Source organism: Phoenix dactylifera, unplaced genomic scaffold (assembly GCF_009389715.1).
Source record: "Phoenix dactylifera cultivar Barhee BC4 unplaced genomic scaffold, palm_55x_up_171113_PBpolish2nd_filt_p 000121F, whole genome shotgun sequence".
NCBI classification, from domain to species: Eukaryota; Viridiplantae; Streptophyta; class Magnoliopsida; order Arecales; family Arecaceae; genus Phoenix; species Phoenix dactylifera.
In genome coordinates, this window is record NW_024067689.1 from 898,555 (window position 1) to 920,217 (window position 21,663).

General features: G+C 39.3%; 2 protein-coding genes across 2 annotated transcripts; both read right to left on the minus strand.

The window, feature by feature from the left end:
• Window positions 1-107: 107 nt before the first annotated feature.
• LOC103716004 (aluminum-activated malate transporter 9-like) lies at window positions 108-5,223 on the minus strand. Its single transcript, XM_008803830.3, has 7 exons — window positions 4,352-5,223; window positions 3,833-4,208; window positions 3,454-3,594; window positions 3,049-3,318; window positions 2,804-2,943; window positions 2,560-2,706; window positions 108-886 (listed from the first exon to the last, which is right to left on the minus strand). Exons 2-7 carry the CDS (start codon window positions 4,125-4,127, stop codon window positions 290-292), a joined length of 1,590 nt encoding a protein of 529 aa, XP_008802052.2. The 5' UTR covers window positions 4,128-4,208; window positions 4,352-5,223; the 3' UTR covers window positions 108-289.
• A 350-nt stretch (window positions 5,224-5,573) lies between these two features.
• Window positions 5,574-21,455, minus strand: LOC103716003. The gene is made up of 14 exons (XM_008803829.4): window positions 20,727-21,455; window positions 20,556-20,642; window positions 17,810-17,919; window positions 17,417-17,467; window positions 15,158-15,329; window positions 14,706-15,026; window positions 14,329-14,535; window positions 13,741-14,229; window positions 13,426-13,635; window positions 12,580-12,768; window positions 10,125-10,288; window positions 8,864-9,016; window positions 6,958-7,036; window positions 5,574-6,221 (listed from the first exon to the last, which is right to left on the minus strand). The coding sequence occupies exons 1-14, from the start codon at window positions 21,153-21,155 to the stop codon at window positions 5,784-5,786; spliced, it is 3,099 nt and encodes a 1,032-aa protein (XP_008802051.2). The 5' UTR covers window positions 21,156-21,455; the 3' UTR covers window positions 5,574-5,783.
• Window positions 21,456-21,663: the final 208 nt, after the last annotated feature.

Here is a 21,663-nt window from a genome sequence, read left to right on the forward strand (position 1 = left end):
AGTTGATTGTTCTTTTAAATAGCTGATTGCTTTTCTGAGTTGTGGAAACAAAAAGAAACTTTGTGAAAAGGTGTCTGGATACGAGGACCAGTTGAAGACAAAGGAACTGAACCAAGAAGGAAATTTAGCAGTAAGCTGAAGTTTGTTAGACAAGCAAAGTCAAAAGATTATGATTGATTTCCTCTGGCTGCGGTCAATGAAACTTTTGTTTCTTATTCCACTCTTTTATGATCTTTTTTACAGGAATTGTCAGCAAGAAGATTGGCGTTTCCATCCATAATGTCCCCTTCTAACTTGCAGACTCTCGTTTAAACTTCGCCATCTTTGCAAGAGCATCAACTGCATCAACCAAGTGATCAAGTCGAGCCACAAACTCAATGAGCAGGGAGGTGAAAGTGGCAAGGGACAAAGCTGCAGTACTTTCCAGAGCCCGCATTCGTGGAATCATGTCAGTATCAACGCCTCCATCTTCAAAGTCGTCCACTTCTCTTGAAGGCCACGAATAGAGCCTCCTCTGTTGCTTCCTCATAGTCTCATGATACGACTCAGCTTGCGTAGGCACTGCAGGATTTGGATTGGGTTCACCATCGCTGCTTACTTTGGTAAAGAGGCCAGAGAAGTCTTCAAGGGTTAAAGTGTTAGAAAGTTTGTCAGTTGGTTTGGCAGGGCGATCATAAAAATTATGTGTTGAGGTTAAGAGATAGGAGTGCAGGTCAATGGAGCGCTGCAGACAACCAGTAGAGCTATGAAGACGTTTTAGCAGGCTTGGGTGAAGGCTGCACCTCATGTTGCTTATGTCATTTCCCAAGCTGCGAAGCAGCTCTGCTGCTTGGCTTGTGGCATCGAGGATCTCTGACTGGAATGTGATTCTAAGATTGTATGGTGCCTGCAAGAGTAACACATTATTGTCAGTCCCATCTGACACTAATCCTAATTGGCTTTTAGTTGTCCTATTCGACGTTTATCATGTTATTGATTCTTTGCTCAAATATTCAACTATGGCGTCAAATTTTTCTGTTTCTAAAGTTGTAGCTGAAGAGTCCATAAGGTAATTAGTTCCCCTTTTCATATGTTACGCAGAGGTAGTCCACCTTGGACAAGTCGAGGTAATAGAGCTACTGTGTCAATCAGTCTGAAGGCTTGTACCTGAAGATTGGAACCTTATTTGTTAGTGGCCTTGACCCGGTGGTGTCATTTGATTTAGGGTTCTTGGAATCATATCATTGCAAGCAACCAATGACGTGATTCCGTCGCTTGTCACTGCATTATGCACCGTAGATCCCTCCTTGGTGACCAAGAAGGGAGACCTCTGGTAGGATGATAGAAATGGTGATCTGCAAGTATCTTGTGATGCCATGCGTTGCAAATTGGCGCATGTCAGCTGCTCATTTTCAGATGCAGTGTATTGTATTGTTTTGACCTTATTAAGGTGAGATTGTCAAATAATCGTTTGAAATGAGTCCTAGGTCCAAGATGCATGTAGATGATTTCAGCTGTGAGACACATCATATGCAGCATGCTAGGGCATCCAGTAGTCCTCTGTACCTATGAATCAATACCCCATCTTGCATGCGATAGCATTAGCCGGCGCTTTGCAGTTGCACGTAAGCAGCATGCCCTAATATATGGGTTCGGGTTCTATCTTTCATGCGAAAGAATAATTTTTCTTCTTTTGCAATATTAACTGTTGGATCATGCCTCGTATGGATCTCAAAGCACTCCAAACTCTCTCTTTCATCTGCCTGCACAAATCTTATAGCGGCTATTGCGCAATCCAACATTGCACAAAAGTAAATCATTTTTTTGTGCGAAAGATACAACCCGAACCCCAATATATGGCTCATATATAGCACATCACGGCTGTTTGTAATCATAGGCAAATAGCTTGCAGTGTTCCTCTTGGAAACACAAAATTCCAAGACAATCATGACTAAAATTTGTAAGAAATGATCTCTCCAAGAACTAAGTGGGTTCATCAGATATCAAACTATTCTCTCTTATTATATCAGTGGAGAATGTCTCTACTAATGTAGCACAAACACATATTGAGGGCTCGACGTCTTTTGTCTGCGCTCTTGGAATTCATCTCTTTTGAGAATAATTTCTAACTTAATTCACTTGAAATATAACAAACAAGCTCGTCATGGCTTTTCTGCTATTTAAAGCACATAAAAATTTCAATATAAAATGAATTTTACTTCAAATAGCACACAACCTCGAAAATTTATGAATGAAACTTTTCTTTTTAATTAGTCATGTATTCTTGCTTGCAGCTATATGGAATGTCTATAGCTAAGATAAGGAGAACTCTTTTATAAGTAAATGTTCCCTATTATAAATGGAATCCACAGAATCATGATCGATATATGCATTTGATCTTAACCATTCATGATATACATTGAAACGAAATTCTAAGTAATAGAATGGAGGAAGAAGGGGACTACAACAAGACGCTTAGACGCGTGTATCTAATTATACTTTGTCCACCATATATCATTGGTATCCATTGCCAAATAAGTATTGAAGAGAAAAAGTAAACAGAAGACTGGGTAACGAAACCTGTATCTCTGAATGCAGGCAGCCATGCAACGCTATCATCTCATAGGCGCAGTGCCGGAGCACTGCAGCCACCTTGATGTACTCGGACCATGGGTAAGAGAAGTGCCAAAACCTTCCATGTGGTGGCTCCCATTTTGCCGAGCTTGCCTATGGAAATGGATCCAAAAGCAACCAACGTTCTTATCGGTTTACTTTGTTAAACCCCAAAAACTAAACATAATGAGCTGATCAAAGAAAAGATTACCAAAGAATCTAATCTTGCTGCCTCATTCAATGTTTCTCGACATTTCTTGTAGGCAGGTTCATCAGGGAATTCATCAATAACTGTCTTCGAGAACTCTGGGTGGTCCGATCCATCATCTCTTAAATACTTCTGTACACATTCTAAATGCAAACAAGTGGATGCAATAAAATGTTAAAGAAATCTATAGCATTATTTTAGGTGGTGGCTGCCAGGGAGAGTAGTCTTAAGGATTTAGACGTGCTGACCTTCGAGCGAGTCAGCGACAGAATTAAAGCTGTTGACGAGCTCCTTGTGAAGCTGCTCACCAGCCCACATCGGACAGATGAGGACATTCACAAGGATGGCGACAAGCCCTCCGATTGCGATTGAGTAAAGTCGTTCCATGGCAGTCCTCATTGGATTGCCCATGCGGTAACCAGAGACGATGATGAGGCAGTACGTGAAGAGGGTGACTCTGAAGCCATACTCATAGGGAACAAGAGATGGCCACAGCTTCATGAAGGACGTTATAGCTCCTGCGTTTATGTGCATGGTGTCGTGGATGCTATTGAGTTTAATCAATGAGAAGACGAATGGTGGAGATTGCGGAGAAGAAAGAAAACTTTGATCATCATGGGCTACTTATCATACTCTACACTAATTAAACGTACCAACAAGGAAGATGCTTAGTCCAATGACATATGGCTCTGCAACGTGACCACTGTGCACAGCTATTTCTATCACCATGATTGCAAAGATTCCAGCAAGCAAGCTTCCAACAGCTCGATTGAATCCTCGGTTGAAGGTGGCACCTATATACGTAGATAAAACCATAACTTATTAAACACTCTCATTGATGTCCAAAAGCGGTACATGCTTGATGCCATTAATTGGAAGGAGGGGTGAAAAAGAAAAGGGAAAAAATGATACATGCATGTGTTAAACTGTATTATTTGTAAATGCTATATATAAACTATGCGCAGATTTAAGATAAGTGAGGCCTTCAACTAAAGTGAGCATAAGACTGTCCAGGCAATGAACTATACTTACCGACAGTATATTCGAACATAATACCGACAGTGAGGATGGACCAGATGATGTTGGTGCCAAATACCTTGAAAGGCGCTCGTACAAGTATCAACAGCGACACAAGAAGCATGGCAAGGCCCACCTTTAGTGCAAAGATCGCCCTGTTTGTGTCCTCCCTGGCAAACCCCCACACATCTCGAACCCATTTGCTCAGGATGAAGTCCTTACCGACACTGGATTTCTTGAGGAATCCGGGCAGCACGGCATTCGGCGACAAGGTTACGTCGATCTTGATGCAACCATTCTTGCCATTCATTCTCCACTGCAGCGATCAAAAGATGTAATGGAGCGGAAAGGATCTTAGGAGAGCAATGCTGCTAGACTTGGATGGCCGCTCCTGGAATGGAAGAGATCGTTGGAAGGAAGTGTGAGAATTTAAAGTGAGTGGGCTTCGCCCGGTGGTGCAAGTAGGGCGAAGGGAAGAATAGTCATGGCGGCCTGGGAGCGAGGGATATGATGATATAATGCAAAGAATAATACCCCATAAATAATAGAAGAGAACACGGATTAGAGAACTGGGAAGGGCGAGGCAAAGATGCCCGAGCTCAATAATGTCAACATTGGTGGGGGAATTAGAATCTACCACCCGAGCGTTAAAACAGCCTCTCTTCGCCACCGCATAATTTTAGCAGCATCTACTTCAAGCTTGGATTCGCAAGCGAAGTTGCACGTGCCGGGCGCATGCGTGAAACAAACACGCTCTTTACGTGTGGGCCATTAGCGAATCCAGGAAACCAGGCCATCTAACTCGTTACCGGAAACCAGGAGCTTCGATGAATGCTTGCACTACTCCGAGCTTGCTGAAAATATCATTAAGATTTCAATCACAAGGTGTCACACGTGTGTGATTGTGTACATGCGAAGAGAACTATGTCATGCAGTAATTAAGATGACCGTGCTTGGTGCAGGTGTTTCGGAATAATGTCTACTTCTGTTGGTGGTACTCGGAGGAGATTGTTCGGTTGGTTTGGAGCATGAGATGCTCGGTCCATGCCATGGAGATCTCTACACGACAACGTCATAAGAATAAGAATCATTCTAGAATAAGAATCATTCGAGGGGGCTGCCTGGAGACCACTAGCATCAGAATCTTCAAGATGCTTGGAGACTAAACTGGAATATTTTAAGCTGAGAAGATTTTGTGGGAAAAATATTTGGATGATGGGATTTCGACCAACATAAAAACAGGATAAGCATCTCAGCGGCGCAATCTGAGCTGGAAGCAGCGGTGGAAAACTTCAGCAAGAAAAAATCCCATTTCTTCCAGGCTTCGTGAAGAATATTGCATTGTCAGAGGAAATTTCCTCCTTCTCTGGCTCTCATTCTGGGCATCTAAAATTGTACCTGGGACAATACTGAGGACACAAAAGTGTAAATCCATTGGAAATCAGCCACTAAAGACTTTTGCAAAAAGACCCTTGCGGATGGTTACAAGTACCTGGACGGAACAAGCAAAAAGTAGAAGTCCAAGAGGTCTGAGCTCAAGTCCTTGTTGCCCTTCATCGGGTGACTAAGTTGAGCACCCGATAAGTGAATATGCTTGCGAGACCACATCATGGCTTTTAAGATTAAATAGCTTAGATAAAACAAGAGGCCTCGCTGAGCTCCCATCTTGAAGAAGAGAAGTTCGTCGTTCAGGACAGCGAACTGATTTCACAATGTCCAATTCATGGTTTTTCTACCAACACACTAACAATGGAAGTGGAAAGAAATGACATAATTACATCTTTAATTGCCACTGGATTTGCTCCAAGAATCGGTAGTGAAAATACAATGCTGCAAAAACTAAAAACAATGAAAAAAATTACAAATCTAATCACATTCATGCACCTTGCAACTGGGTAGGGGAAAAAATATAGGAAAAAATGGGGAAAAAAGAACCATCAAAAGATTGCCTGTAAGAAAATAATGATCAAAGAGCTCTTGTAGTGTTCAAATCACCAGTCTCCTCAGGTGGGGGTTTTATGTACTTTCCAAGGGTTTTTTGGCGTTTTCGCATTATTATTCTTTGAATCTTATCTCTACTCCGTTGTTTCCTTCTTTCCTTCTGCTGCTGGTGCACGTTTCGCTCCCTATCATACACACCCTGCCAAAAGACTTCACCAGTTGAGGGCCACAGCCATCTCCGATCAGGGGGTTCAGAATCTGATTCCTCTGCCAAATCCTCATCCATGCTCTTCAAAGTGGCATACGAGAACCATCTGATCCACATATGACCTCTCCGGTTCATCAGCTTGTGCTGCTCCTGCATTTCTCCAGTCTCAGGGTTCACATATACCATCCGTCGTGCACTGTGGTATGCCCATATGTTCACAAGAAGCTCCAGCACACGAGAATAGCAGTGGCGGTCCTGCAACATGCAGTAACGGCATAATCAGTTGAAGTTCCTTGACCCTTTGCTCAAATAAGAAGCAAGAAATAACCTCGTGTACAGTTTTGCATACACGAAGCTAATTATCTGCAATTCTAATCAGCTCAACTTGAATGGTGATATTGGGATGCCGTATTTACATATAGGAGGATTTTCTACATAACGCCAACTCGATCACTTTGGTCCCAATTTCTTAGGTGTGTTTCCCACATCATAGATTTTGGATTTTTTAAGATTTTTCAGAAGTGGAGTCAACGTTTTGTTACTCGTCAAAATGGGATAGCTACATAGTCACAGGACAAAAGATCCAGCCTTTTGAAAAAATTATAGATAACCAAATACTCTTAAAGAACAAGAAATGGAACCTTTTTTGCATTAAAAATAGCATTAACAGCAGGTGAAAGATAGAGGGAAAGTTGGACAAGTCAGCAATGTTTTCACTTCCTGTCTGGAGCAATGAAGATGCTCCAAGTATTAACGAAAGGAACAGTAACTCAATAAAAAGATTCATTAGCTCGCTTAAGTCGTGTCAAACATCTCAAGATTGCTTGTAAAGAAATTTAGTGTCTTTGCCATTAGAGAATTTTTCAAATGATTTTTAACAGATAAAGCTCTGATATGCATGCATGCACAATCACATGTGTATGTATACAGAAATACATAAATACACACATTTACATAAAAAAATTATCAAGCTATTATGAAAAAACATTACCTTAGATACACTCAAATAACAATGCCCACTTTGATGGTGCTCGTCATACATCTGGGCATCCAATGCGTCTACAAACATTCTGAAAAATACCAGCAAGAATTTAAGCAAAGCAGCAATAACTAGCAAATTGAAAATAAATATCCTTACTTTGCACATCACATATCATGGCCTGACTAATTTACACAATCAGCTATTGTTTCAAGCCCTAAAAGACAATAGAATATTTGTTACTGGAAATAGACCGGCTGCAAGTGAAAGAAAATGATGCCACCACCAATGCATCTCTTTAGGGAGTAACATAAAAGATATTCCATGTTCCACAAAGCAGCAGTTTGACAAAATGAATATAGTAAAAGGGTCTAACGTCCAGAACTGATTAGGCGGTTTCCAGTTTTACAGGGGACAATGATTTTTTGAATATAAAGAGCTCTCTCATAACTGCCATAAAACATTTTTTCAGGCACAGAAGCAGTTCAAACTCACAAGCACTAGAATCAATATTCAAATTTCAAAATACATGATGATTCTTATGTGCCAATAGTTGCATATACATAGATATCTCTAGACTGCATTAGCAAAATTATGGACCATCGTACAAATAGTTAACCAATCCTCTCAAAAAGCACCCGAAGGGCTTCAAAATGCTGTTGTGCCCAAAAGACAATGGTCTGTCAGTTGTTTCACATCCATATCAGAAGACAAATGACTCTACTTTCATCAATTATTAAGGATAGTGATAATTTATCCCATGGATTGCTGAACCATGCCAAACTGGCAAGTTTGAGGCATACCAAACTGGACAGGTAAGTTCTTGACACGGTTTAGCATATAAAATTGAAACCAGGAGAGGTCTTCGTCACTTCATTCGTTGCTTCATTCATCGAGTGTTTTTGTCTCACCCTCCGGTATGCTCGAGCATCATAGTTGTCTTGCCCTCGCTGCCTAACAGGTAAATCTCTCCTCCCCTCCCTCCCCCTCCCCCCCACTCCGTTGAGACCGCCTTACCCCGCCGCTCAGTCGGCGGCCGATCCAAATGCTGGAACTCCCAGATCCTCTATTCACCCCTCTTACTTCTTCTCTCCCTCTTCCTCTCTCTCCCCACCCTTCTCACCGACCCCACTTTGGCTCAGCCAGAAACAGTGGTGCCGTGGCGGTTCAGCCTCCGGCTTTCCTCTCTCTCTCTCTCTCTCTCCAGTTCTCCCTGTTTCAAACATTCTGGAACGACATAGTACCGACCCGTACTATGCCAAATAGGTCAGTGAACAGTACACTCTCTGGCACCGACTGGATGAACCTTGCTTTGTCCATTTTTCTATCAAGTTTAATAGATTACAAGGCTGGCTATGGGCATAAAATGGGAAAATAAACAAATCATTGATTTAAATACTGCTAGAGCGGGACGATACAAACAAATATTGCCCTATTCTAGCAAATTTCCGTCACTGCTACACAGTACAATATTGCATAGTGTCTCGATATGGGATGCAATCCAGGACCATGTGTTAGTACCTGGTATGATACCATTTGGACAAAAAACCAATATGATATCTAGTACTGGTATTTGAAATCTTGACAAAAATAACTATCTTCATTAGATAAAAATGGAGCATTCAAGTTGATGTAATCAAATCTCTAAATTTTATTAGAGCTACCGATGGTCAATGAGCAGCTAAACTTTAATTAGTTTTCCTTTTCACTTCAAAAAAAAAAGGTGAAAAGGCAAGTTACCAACTAAAAGAAGAGATTTATTCGAAAACAAGGAAGCATGGGATAGAAGTACTATCAATATATAAATGGATTAATAGAAATAGGAGTATATTAGTGAATATATTATGGAGGACGCAATTCAATGTGTGCAATCCTTGTCCAAACTAGCATAAAAATACTCAAACACCAAATTGCGTACCTTGAGAACATGATGAACTCAAGAAAAGACCTTGTTGGTAAGGCCCAGCTGTACATAACAGACCAAGAATGTCCATCATTAGGCATTTGTGGCAAAGAGTTCAAATCATGACGTACACCATACATCCTCCGAAAAGCCTCAGAAACAGCAAATCTATAAATCAAAAGAGTGGAGAAAAATCACTTGATTAGTCTTTGAGAATGTCTTATTGATGTGGATTTAATAAATTTCAAAGATATCCATAGAGAGATGAGCATTTATTTTACAACTAATCATCATGATGGAAAAACCTGATGCTACTGAGTGCAATTGCATCCTTAAAGTTTTAAATGATATTGGCAACCAGGCTGCAACAAAGCCAAGCTAATCCCAAGCACAGATCAGAAAGACAGAGGGTTGACTTAAGGTTGATAGCCAATCACTAGATGGAAATTCAAACTACTGTGAAATTCAAACTACAGCAGGGAAGGATTCATAAGCCAACCATGAATAGTTGGGATAAAGCCTGACAATTGTGCTAATGCTTATGATATTCAGATTGCATGAATGATTTTAACAAGTGACAAGAGAACATGTCAATTACTAGTTGCAATGGGTATCCTAAAATGAAATACTGACACGTGCTGAGGTTTTTGACTTTTGGGCAACAATTTGAGGCGTGTCATGGTATTAAGCACTTGATGTACTGTTCTTGCGGATCGATTTTTCAGAATCCATCAACAACTGACATATGCCAATTCATCCATCCCATTTTATCAAGCGTTGATGCAGATGCCTTGCACGGTGAGATTGGCAGGTGACAAGTCATCTCCATATTTTTGTATAAATTACTTTGAAGCAGATGTCTATAAGGTGATATTGCCAGGAATGTTTTAAACTGAATGCTTTCCTTTGACTTTGCTATTCTGAAATGACATCTAGGTTTTTCTATTTCACTAGGACTTGAGAAAAAACTTCTATTCATTACATCACCTATTCAAAGGATCGATGCTGACCTAAGGATGCTTGTGATAATGCCTCCAGTTTTATGCCTGAACTTGCTCAAGTGAATGGAATGCATTTTAGATGTAGATAAATCACCTGATATCGAACTCCTCTCACATCTCCACTACTCAGAGTAGCATCACCAAAAAAAAATGTACACTATCATAGAGACTAAACTGTTTTTATGCAACAGTGGAAAGAAATGGATAAGAAATGGTATACAGTAATCACGAGCATTTTGGTGATAAGTATATAAGAAATAACAACAGTATCTGACCTGCAGTTTCCTGCATTTATGGCATCACAAAATGTCCAAAAATCTAGTTGCAGAGGATTTCTTGGATCTTTGTCCATTCGAACCCAAAAGTAAAGGGTATCTCCATGCCTATTGGCTTCAATGGCCTCCAGAAGTGCAGTTTCAGCTTTCTTAGATAAGCAAGCCTGTGATTGGAAAAACCAGGTAGAAAATAAAAATCATGCAGTTGCATGGCAAAACAACTAGTGATTATACAAGTTCAACGTTTTCTTCAGTCATGATTCCCCGACCACCATAGCATTATCTAACCAAAATAAGTTGCTTGATTAAGATTTTAAGTATTTGACCAGCAGTTTGAGGCTTGGAATATTTCCACGAAATGAATTTCACATAAACAAAACCCTGGATCTAAATATAGGTCGACGAGGCAAGGAATGACATAATACTTACCATGATAGTGCCTTACCAACATGGGACACTGGCATGGCACCTACAACATGCCAGAATTTGGCATGCTCTTGTGTCAATGCATGCCAAGCACTTGCATGGACAGCATGTACACCACTGGTATGTGATTCTTGTAGTATCCACATGAATAGGTGATGACTAGCAATCTAAACACAGATTTTATTTGAGAGACACAGAAAATATATACACATAAAGAAATAAGTTCAGATAAGGTCTCAAATTGTGGGTCAAGCTAAATGGTATATGGTTTGAATCATTGGCATGTGTAGTGCTTCAGTATTGCTATGAGCCAGGGACTTCTTTATAAGTTGGTTAACTTTAAAGAATATCAATGAGGGGTCACTCATTCCTATGTAAATTTAATTTCCTTCTATCAGAAAATTTATAATTGAGCAAGCAGCGATAGAAGGGAGCAAAATGAGAGATCCAAAGTGTAATACCAAAAGGAAGACAAGGTGCAGATAAAACTGAATAGCAGGCAAAGACAAACTACCCAATGTAAATGATTTTCACGCCAGCTAAAGCGTACTAGCATGTGCCAAATCTTATATTTCCTTAAGCAATATGAACCCATATGAAAGCTATTTATGAAGACGTCTCATTCACTGTGGCTACAGAGATAAATGGATGATATTGTGGCAATATAAATTGTGATTAATCCCTAATAGCAAAGCTTTATCACATTTGTAAAGGATTAGCTTCAAAACATGACTATATGTTTTACAGCGAGCTCTCAAGTCCCAACATGATGTCAGCCCTCTGAATTGGTACAGAAATATATTGCTGTGACAGATTTTAATAGTAGAGGGGATTATGAAACTAAAAGGCTAGTTGGACAGTAAAGGATCTAACCTACAGCATGCAATTTAAACTCATGAACGAAGGGGCAAATCTCCGAGGTTCCCACGGACCAAGAAGAAGTTTGCATAGAGAACAAAGAAGACACATTTGGTTATGTAAACATGAAGTTATATCCAATGCACAAATTAAAAGCCAAGATCCATTACAAAATCCCCAACCACAGGCACGAAAGAATGAAAATAAGAAATATTAATACAGATAATGCAAATAATGAACTCATTGGTAAAGTTCATTAAATGTAAATAAAGATTTGAGAATTTTAAAGAGTAATTGAGAAGCCATGGCTTTTGTGCCAACTGTATGGATATCTTATGTGGAAATTCTAAGTCAGTTTAAGGGGTTTAAGAATGCTTGACATGCTACACAATGAGAGCATGGCTAGTGCATCAAATTTTACATGGAAAAACCAAAGGCAAGTAACCAGGGTAGCACATTCCGACGTTAAAACTGAGGGTACTCGCATTGTCAAAAATATCAATTATCTGCCTCATGTAAGAGTTGGTGTCTCTTTCATATATGACAAAGCTAAAGTAATTGAAGAAGCATGGAGCTCTACAGCCAGTGAAACTTGAGTGACACAAGTGCAATACTATAAACGCCCCCAATATCCTCAGCTTCCGGCCTGCAGCAATTTGGCCTAGGGTCATTTCCCCATAGTCAAGTTGCAGCTTTGTGGCTACTTGTTAAAGCTGGACATATGCAGACCAAAGAGTTAAAATAACAAGACAAGGAAATGTTCTGGTTACATACAACTAAGAACACCGAGAGGACCACAATTGCACTAAAAGGATCCTCAATCCAAAAGAAAACTTTATCATAGATATCAAGTGGCTATGCTGAATTATGCTCTAGATAGCATATTTCTTCAATTAAACTGAACGCTTTTCTGCTTCTCTACTTTGCCTCTGGCTAAGAACTAAAGCTAATCCAGTCTGAACACATAATAGCCTTCTTCAATTTCTAGTCTCTCCCCCAGCACGACCAAGCCAAACTTTGTTGTTGTTGTTGTTGTTATTATTATTATTATTACATTCTGTTACACAAACAAAGAGTGACAAAAAAGTACACTGGAGAACCATACACTACAATTTAAACACTACTACAGAACTTTAAGTACACATACACAAATATATTCATTAAGGCATACCTTCCTTGCAGATGCTTTCCAAGACTGGAACCCAATCCAAGCATTCTTATGTACACGATCAATCCGGTTAGCCAAAGCAAAAAAGGCTCCATATTCACCAAGAATATCTCGGTAGTATGCATTGCTAAGAAGTGGAAGACGGGAAGAAGCATCTATATCATCAGCTCCAGGTCTTTGGCCTTTGCAGGACTATAGTTAACAATTTTTCATGGTTAGATGGAGGAATGCCAGCTTTTTTCATTAAAAAGATATAAGGTCAATAAATTATTGAAAAATACATAGTATAAACAAAATTGCTATCTATATTCCTGCGGATGCCATTATATGCGAACAGGGATTTTAACAAATGTGTTAAAGAATAACTACATAAGTTAATGAAATGATCAAGGTGCTCATTATGTGGTAAAAAGATTTTGTATGACCTACCTTCCTACAAGTTTCACACTATTTGGACTTTCTGCATATTTAATATTTACTTTTTCTTATAATTTAAATATTTTCAGAAAGCTGATGTGCAAATAATTTATGAAGTATTATAGAAAAAATACATTGTACATTACAGATGTATGCTTCATTGTTCCTTACCATTCAAATTATTTCAGAAGGCTGATATGCAAGTAATTTGTTTAGTACTAAAGAAAATTTTTTTTCTACATTAAAGACGTATCACATCCTAGACTGGGTTGAAACCAAAATGTAATCATTAGGGATACACAACACATGGCATTATAATTGTTGTTTGCTCTTTCAAGGATCATTTCCATCTTGCTTCCTAAGCAAAATTTCTACTATATCCTTGGAAAAATTTTTGATGCCAAAGTCAATTATCTAATATGAGATACTTACAAGGCTAATTCCACGATAAAGCGAGGTTTGATGCAGAAAAGGCCAAGTTCCTTCCCCAAAATAAGGTTCATATATACACAGGGGCTGCCCTGTCCGTTCAAGCTCCCTATCATCCCTCTCCTGCAATGCATTCCTTGCCCTGTCAGCCCTTTTGACATTCCGGTAAACTTCCTCCCATGTTCCATGAGGCTGATCGCTCCTGTCCTTCAACTGCATTGAGTTTCAACAGAATATCCTCTGAGGAACAAGTGGTTAAAAAGTCAATATAAACTCACATAGCAAAATAGTGAAGACGCATTGACTCGCATTGGTCACCTCTTGTTCTTCTAATCTCATTCTGGCATTAAACATCTCGATTCTTTTTTCTTCCTCCCAAGCTATTGAGGAGAATGGTTCATCAAACTTCAATGCAGTATCAGCTGAGCTTTCCATTTGACTACGACTCCACTGCTCTTCAAGCTTGTCTAATATTTTTTCACTTCGGAAACTTCTACTTAGATTGTTTGTGTCTGCAATGTTCTTGAACAGATGCCATTGCCATTCCTCCTTCAGTATCAAAGGGATCTCCTTGGCATCCTTGGGAGACGAAATTTCTGATGGAAATTTAAGAATATTTTCTAGTAACAATGCATAGCCCTGGATACTTTCAGTAGCCATTAGGTTTCTGGCATGCACTTTGCCAATTGATGCAATTTTCTGGGCAAGTAGAGACAATTTTCCATTTGAGACGACTTGAAGTACAATCTGGGTGAGCATGCCAACATTCTTCTTTGGAAAAAGATATCCATGTACCCTATCATCAACCTAAATCATTAAGTAGTGAGTCAGTTGTTACTCCATAAGATGTAATAACCAGGTGAGCAAACATAGTATTCAGAAAAAAATCAATACGCGATAACGTACATATTTTCTTATCATGCCCAGATCAGGAGCAATGATTAGCTTTCCAAGATTCATAGCTTGCAGTAGCACTCTGGGAAAGCACGGCTCCTCAAGAAATGAACCATATATTACAAGATCTGCTATTCCAAGAAAACTGAACATGTCTTCATCATCAAAAACAACATGCTCCACAACACCCCTTGGATAGCCAACTTTTAAAGCAATGGTCTATGTTAACGCATACAATGTCAGAATTTTAGTAAAAAAATAGACATAGACAGATCATCTTCTTAGAAAAAATTAAGGCAACTGCGTCATTTTTTGAAATAGAATCCATCATAGATAAGAAAACGGAAACAAGAAGAACTTGATTATATTAAGGAAGAAAATAAAAACACCTCTAGAGCCATCTGGTATGCACTAGTTAAATTCCCACTCAAAATGTGAATTTTCAGCATAGAATGAGAAGTCTTTTCAGGTAGAAACTCTTTGAGTAGTGGTGCTAATGCTTGCAAGATGAGTGCCTGCTCTAGCCACATACCACTGTATGTAAATTCACTGCCGACAATAGCAATAAGAAAATCCTCTGATCCATAACCCATATTAACTCTTATATCATGGTCACTGTGAATAGCCAAAAAATTTTCTGCTCCCAATGCTTCAGCAGGAGAACCCGGAATAATAAAGTAGTTCCCAAAATCAAACTCCAAATACATCATCTGGAAGCATGAATAATATCATAAACATTAGAACATATATCAACCTCAGTCTTAGTCCAAATTCCTGACTCCATAAAAATGAGTCAAATTAAGACTAACATACAGCTTTGGCATGTGGAAAATTATATTACCGGCAATAAATGGGTTGGAAACACTAGAACTGTAGCTCTGCTAAAAACTTGTTTCCAGTCATTTATAAGCTGAACCTGGCCATTTGTTGCATATTGACTAAGACGAAGAGCTAGGGACCTCTCCTGTATGGTCCATATGACAGGTATAGATTTGAAAGGCTCCTGAAGAAGACTGTAAACCAGTATAAAAATTCTACTTTGAGATCATATCAGCAGCAGTGCGATGATTTTGTTATAAGTAGAATACAAGTCACCCAAATTATCTAATCCAATGGCATGTTGCCTTGCTACTTTAGACCATCCAGAGCATATAGTAGGTAGGATATAATTAGACATAATTATACATATTCAGTACATGCATAAATGTGCATGTCTATATATTTTATGCAAAAATCATATGCTAACTGGTAATAACTGGATCAAGCAGTTGATTTAAAAACATACAAGTCCATCTTTCTTGAATCTCTGTCTATGCCAACACTTGAAATTTTACTTAAGCAAACCAAGAAGTTGAATCGATGAAGAGAATTTGTAAATTGATTTATATTACTTGACGAGCACTTCTTCTCCCATTCCTGATAATTATACCAGTAAGTAACAAGACATACCCAAATATTTGGGAGTGAAATCATAGATCAAAATTTACAAACTATTCCAACCAAAAGGCATAACATACGTGCTACTTCAAATTTTTACATGTTATACCATTGAATTGGCTGCCAACTCCTTTTCATTCCTTCTCCAACGAATACAATTTATATGAATCCCTCCACTTTTTTCAAGCACTGTTGGCTTTTGTTACATATTTATTATGACATATTAGCCTATGTACCATGACACTGTAATGCATTTCCTATCCTTTGTTCTAAGAGCTGCAAGACCAGTATTGGGAACCGTATCAATACACTACCAATTCGATATAGTACAAATCGATACGGTAGGCACCCCATAAAAAGACAGATTCAGCACTTTTTCTCACTCCTAGTCATGATATCACCCGAAACCGTGTGGTATGTGTCAGTACTAGGCAGAACCACCACTCAGTTTGGATTGATTCGGCCTGTCCCAAATTGAACCAGCAAACCGACCTAGTTCCGCACCGGTTTGATTTAGGTCAATTTTGTAAAGCTTGCCTTATTCTGTTTTGTAATTACACCTAATAAATAAACCAATCTAAGGGATCATTCAGGCCATGATGACAATTTTTCAAGAATACTCCTGTTTAAGTTATTCTGTAGCTAAACCATCATTTTGCACTCTTCCTTCTTTAATTGGTTTCTGACCTCTAGAGTTCAGCAGCATTGGTAAGAATTTACCAAAGGAGAACAGAAGGCAAGGTTTAACATGGGGATCTTCATTTAGCTCCAAGACAAAATTCTAGGCCACAGGACGAGAGTGGAACATGATGCCAAATACAAAATTATCAACATTTTTTTATTTGAACCGACCATAAGTGTATCTTCACTTTTGTAAAGTCATAAAAAAAAAAGTAATATTTCTCTTTGGCTAAGTTCAGAACTATCAAAGCAGGCCCCTAAAATTACGTTAACTTCACGAACGTACAATTTTTAAGGTAAATTCATGAATATAGAGATGGCTTTGTTAAGTCAACAAAAAATCATTCCATTTGAAAAATATTATGCCTAAGTTCTCTGGAATCAAATGGACAAGAAGGTTTGATAAATTTTACATTCAGTGGGTTGATGGATGCCTAAGTAGAACCAAGACAAGGTGCATAGACTGATGCTAGACATCATTTCAAAAATCATTCATGTCTGAGATACATATTGTGTACTTTTGTTTTTATAGTTGCAAGCACACAAATGGAGAACGAAAATAATTGGATTGTCATCAAAATGCAACTAACTGTTAATGAACAGCAACAGTCCAATGATGAACAGAAAGACTATTTGCAATATAAGTCATCAAGAAATTAGTCACAAAATACTCACACACCCATACCTGCATGTGCATGCGTGCATATAGAAAAACACACATGCATGCAAACAGAAATGGAAAAGAATACAGAATGCAACTAATTGTTAGTAAACTATGACAGTCCAATGATGAAAAGAAAGGGACTATTTGCAATATAAGTCATTAAAAACTAGTCACAACATATTCGCACATGCAAGCATGCATATCATGCTGATGTAATCTTACTTGAATCCAACACCTACATACAGACACAACATGAAAGAGCAGAAAAGTATACAAGACACTAAAAAGTGAAATCTGAAGGATACTAGATATATTTACCATGAAAATACAGGCTTTGCCTCGAGAGAACTCACAAGAATGCCGTTATAGCTGCACAAAGCATTTGCAAGAAAATAGGAAAAGGATCAGGAAACAATTATTTGGTAATGTGAAATATAAACATGTTTAGGCAAAACGAAACATATTGCTTGCTACAATTATAACAGAAGCTACACTTAAACTCAAACATGATATGCCGTACCGGCCCGAACCGAGCGGTACGAGGCGTACCAACACTCGGTACGCCAAAAAAACTCCATACCATACCGTACTGATACTGTGCTAGTATGGCACCAGTACAAGGTCCGATACCGAGATGGCAAACCTTGAGCTCAACACTAACAGTAAACAACAATTCATTTTGAGAAGTTCCCAATCAATTGAGTAGCTTACTCAAACCAATCAACAGCAATTTCTGGTTTTGTGTTGATAGGCAGAAAATAAACAGGAATTCCTATAGCTCTCCAACCAGCAAGAGCAGGGCCCTCTTCAAATGATAAAACCTGCATTATACATAAAATGAAGCGTACATGATGTGAAAACAATGACAATTAGTCAGAAATTTACATGCATGAGATAATTTTTAACTCAAAAAACTGATAACAACAATACAGAGAGAATCCTGATACAAATATTAATACACATACATAAGAATTGGGTAAAAGTGCCCATTAGAAAAACCAGAGGTGGTCTCAAGGATATGACAAAAACAAACTCCATAAACATGGGTTGTGGGATTTACTATGTTCCGATGCTTTGGGTTGTATTTACAGTAGGGAAGGGTAATTGTGCCGCATCACCAAAAAGAAAAAAAAAACTCCACAAAAAAAATACATGTCCAATAGTCCCCACCAAGAGCAAGAGATAACAACCCATTACATCCTTAATTTATCCAGTAAAATTCCTCTAACTAGACCACTGAGAAAAAAGCAGGAATTCCTGCAAATAACATTCAAGACAGCAACAATTTTAAACAGAAAACTAAAGAATAAAGCATGCCATCAGTGATAAGAGGCTTCTATTTGAATTTCAAATCAAATCCTGATATTCATCTCTTCTTTATATGGATTCACCTAAAGAATGTATATAATAGGAGTTAAAAAAACTTGAGGGCTTTGTTTTAGCTGTGGGGACTATTGTAAAATTCAGGTCTTCAAAAAAAAAAAAAAGATTTAGTTCTTTATTCACAAGCAACTTGAGCTTTGAACAAGTTCCCTGTTCAGTTACTAGGATAACTATGCTTCATTCCATAATAGTTCTGAGCTTGCAATGTTTGATGCTAGTGATTTTTAGCAATATGAATCAAACACTCTGTTTGATCTTGAATTTGTTCTCCAGTCTTGTTATTTTATTTTTGAAGATAATGTGGCTAGTCTTTTTTGCTTGGCTTGCTAGCAAGAATCAAGCAAGGGGTTGTCCAAGATTAGACAAAGGCTTCCAAGATTAGCAAGGATTCAACAATACCCAACAAACAGCCAAAAGATTCCTTAGCCACGAGAAGATCAGCCACGTCTCTTGTAGTGCCTAACCATTATAACAGAGTTGTAACAAAAATATGATATGTAGGAACACTCTGGCCTAATCCAGAAATGAACAGCAAAGGTGCTTTATATCTCCATTCCAATTATGTAAAAAAAAAAATCTTGGTTCCAATTCACATTTTTCCACCCAATTCTATTTCTCTAATCCTTTTATGGTATCAAAGCTAGAATCTGTACCTTATGCTTCCTTCCTTAGGTCCTCTTTAGTGACCATTCAAATTTTATCTTTGGTAATGGAAACTACACTGGTACAAGACCAATTCGATACAGTATGGCATGATTGGTAATGTATGGTACGCACCCATACCAAGACAAGCTTCCAGAACATTTTCTCATTCTTGGCCATGGTACCATGGGTATCGAGCAGGACAGGGTGGTTTTGCTTGGTTTGGACCAATACAAACTAGTTTGACTCATATACCAAACAAACCTTGATACCGTATGGTTTGTACAGGGCAGTAAGGGATGATACGACAGATTTTGATTCCAATTATTTCCACTTCAGTAACCTCACTCACGTTGCTGCAGTAAGCTTAACATAAAAAATTCTTGTTTTTCAGAGAAATCAAATGAACCAGATCAAGTACTTTCAAGATATGCTAAAGTTTGTGATGGATCATTCCCACCGTAAGAGGAGAAGATTCAAGATAAAAAAACAAGAGTATTCAACTTCAAACAAATACTAAAATGTAGCAGTGAACAAATTCATAGCTTTGTGGCCGTGAACAAATTCATAGCTTGTCAGCTGGTTGTACGCAACCATGATGGAACTGATGGTGGCCAAAATCATAAACCTTCAAACATCAAAGGTATCATTAGGCACTTTGAAGCATATACTAATGTCCCATTCCACAGCCCCCTCCCAATGTTTGAAGATCCTAATACAAACAACATTGACGACATTGATCAAATCAAGCTTGTAGAGGATCAACTTTTAGCAATCCAGAGCTCATAATATTACAATGATCTAGTGAGGCAGTCTATATACCAAATAAATACAGATCAATTGGTTCTCAAAGACTCCTGAAATTTTCTCATTGAATTGAAATCTTGTGTAATCAAGAGGTCCAATGCATGCACCCTAAGATCAATATGCCAAGCCAGTCAGCTTTTGTTTTGACACAAGGTCAAGGCCTGGTTTGGACTAAAGAAAGTACAGATCTAATAATAGAGGCGCCACACATTCTACTGATGGCAGCATACTCATCCACCATGCTTTGGTTGAGGAAATAATTCAAGGTTCTTCCAATCGACATCCAGATACTTCAGCAAAACCAGAGTCAGATAAGCAGCATTATATTTGGAAGCATGCTAATCTGTCGGAGCGGGAAAATCAGTCACTACATTATGAACCACTTTCAGCCGTAAAACTTATTTTCACCAAATTACAAAAAGAAAAGAAATAAAAAAATCAAGTTAACACAATCATCCTGTTAAAACGTGTCAAAAATTAAAAAGACACAAATAGAACATAAACTGCATCCAGTTTCATTGTTCTGAAAAGTATCAATTCCACATCAAAATCCAATTTTGAAACACGGTATAGTTTCCTTAGGCGCCACCCGATAAACCTGCAGCAAGTATTTTCCTATACATACCTCGATATCATACCCAATCTCCTTCAAAGCGGCTGCAATGCTAAGCATCTGCAACTGCATGGCATCCGGCGACAGATCGGCAACCACCTGCAAGCGAAATTCCCACATACGTCACGTCAAACAACACAAAACTCTCACAAACAAAGAACCATTCCAAAAGCCCGGACCCACCAATGCCAGCCGCGGCTTTAGAAGCCCGACCCGCTTCACGGGTCTCCCCAGCGCCATCAACGATAAATTTTCCTCCCTCCTCTCCCGCTCGAACCTCTCCAGCAGCTTCGACGGCGCGAACGTGATCCCCTCCCCGAAATCCGAACCCCCAATCCCCTCCAAGTTTCCCGGATCCCTCTCCCCCCTATGCAAACCCAAACCCCCCGATGTCTCCATCACAGGACCCGGCAAGAAGGCCTGAAAGAATATGACAACGAAGAAAAACGCGGCCATGGTGCAAATCCATTGGAGGTAGTCAACCTTCTCGAAGAGGAGGAACCGAGCTAGCCTGGATCTCGGCCGGCGAAAAAATGACCGCCCGCCGGCCGACGGCGCCGACCGGAGCAGCGGCGCCCTCTTCAACGCAATCCCCATCTCCAGCGACCCCATCTACGCGGCCGCCACCGCCACCACTACCACCATGGATTCCGATCAAACTAGGGTTCGATTTCTCGATTCCTTCTTGCTTCTTGGCGAGGGTTTCAGGGATCGGCCACCACGGCCGCCATCAAAGAAGGGCGAGAGCGCTGTGAGTGGAGTAAAGAAGAAAGAAGACTCCAGCGACCGACCTAGCGAGCGAGCGAGCGATAGGGCGGGATATGGGCGGGATATGGGCGTCGGGAACACCGGAGACTAGCGATATGACAGCTACCACGAGTAAAAGACGGGAGAGGAGAGAGAAAATGTTAGACAGAGAGACGATAAAATAGGGATATGGCAGGGGTAGTTCTATATACACCCCCCCTATTGCTCAGGACACCCCCCAAAAATTAAAAAAAAATTAAATACTCTCTACACCCCCCCTTTGCTAAGGACACCCCTAAAAAATTAAAAATTCCTAAATTACCTCCCACCCTCCCCACCCCCTCACCTAAATTGCTCTCTACACCCCCCAAAC

Bases quoted from the DNA above. Each gene is read 5' to 3' on its own strand.
- LOC103716004 (XM_008803830.3), bottom strand. From the start codon at position 4,127: ATGAATGGCAAGAATGGTTGCATCAAGATCGACGTAACCTTGTCGCCG. The intron at 3,595-3,832 runs GTAAGTATAGTT...CTACGTATATAG, and splicing joins TATGTTCGAATATACTGTCG to GTGCCACCTTCAACCGAGGA. The intron at 2,944-3,048 runs GTCAGCACGTCT...GTTTGCATTTAG, and splicing joins TGTCGCTGACTCGCTCGAAG to AATGTGTACAGAAGTATTTA.
- LOC103716003 (XM_008803829.4), bottom strand. From the start codon at position 21,155: ATGGGGTCGCTGGAGATGGGGATTGCGTTGAAGAGGGCGCCGCTGCTC. The intron at 13,636-13,740 runs GTGACCAATGCG...AACTCAATGCAG, and splicing joins TGAGATTAGAAGAACAAGAG to TTGAAGGACAGGAGCGATCA. The intron at 6,222-6,957 runs GTAATGTTTTTT...TGCATGTTGCAG, and splicing joins GTTATTTGAGTGTATCTAAG to GACCGCCACTGCTATTCTCG.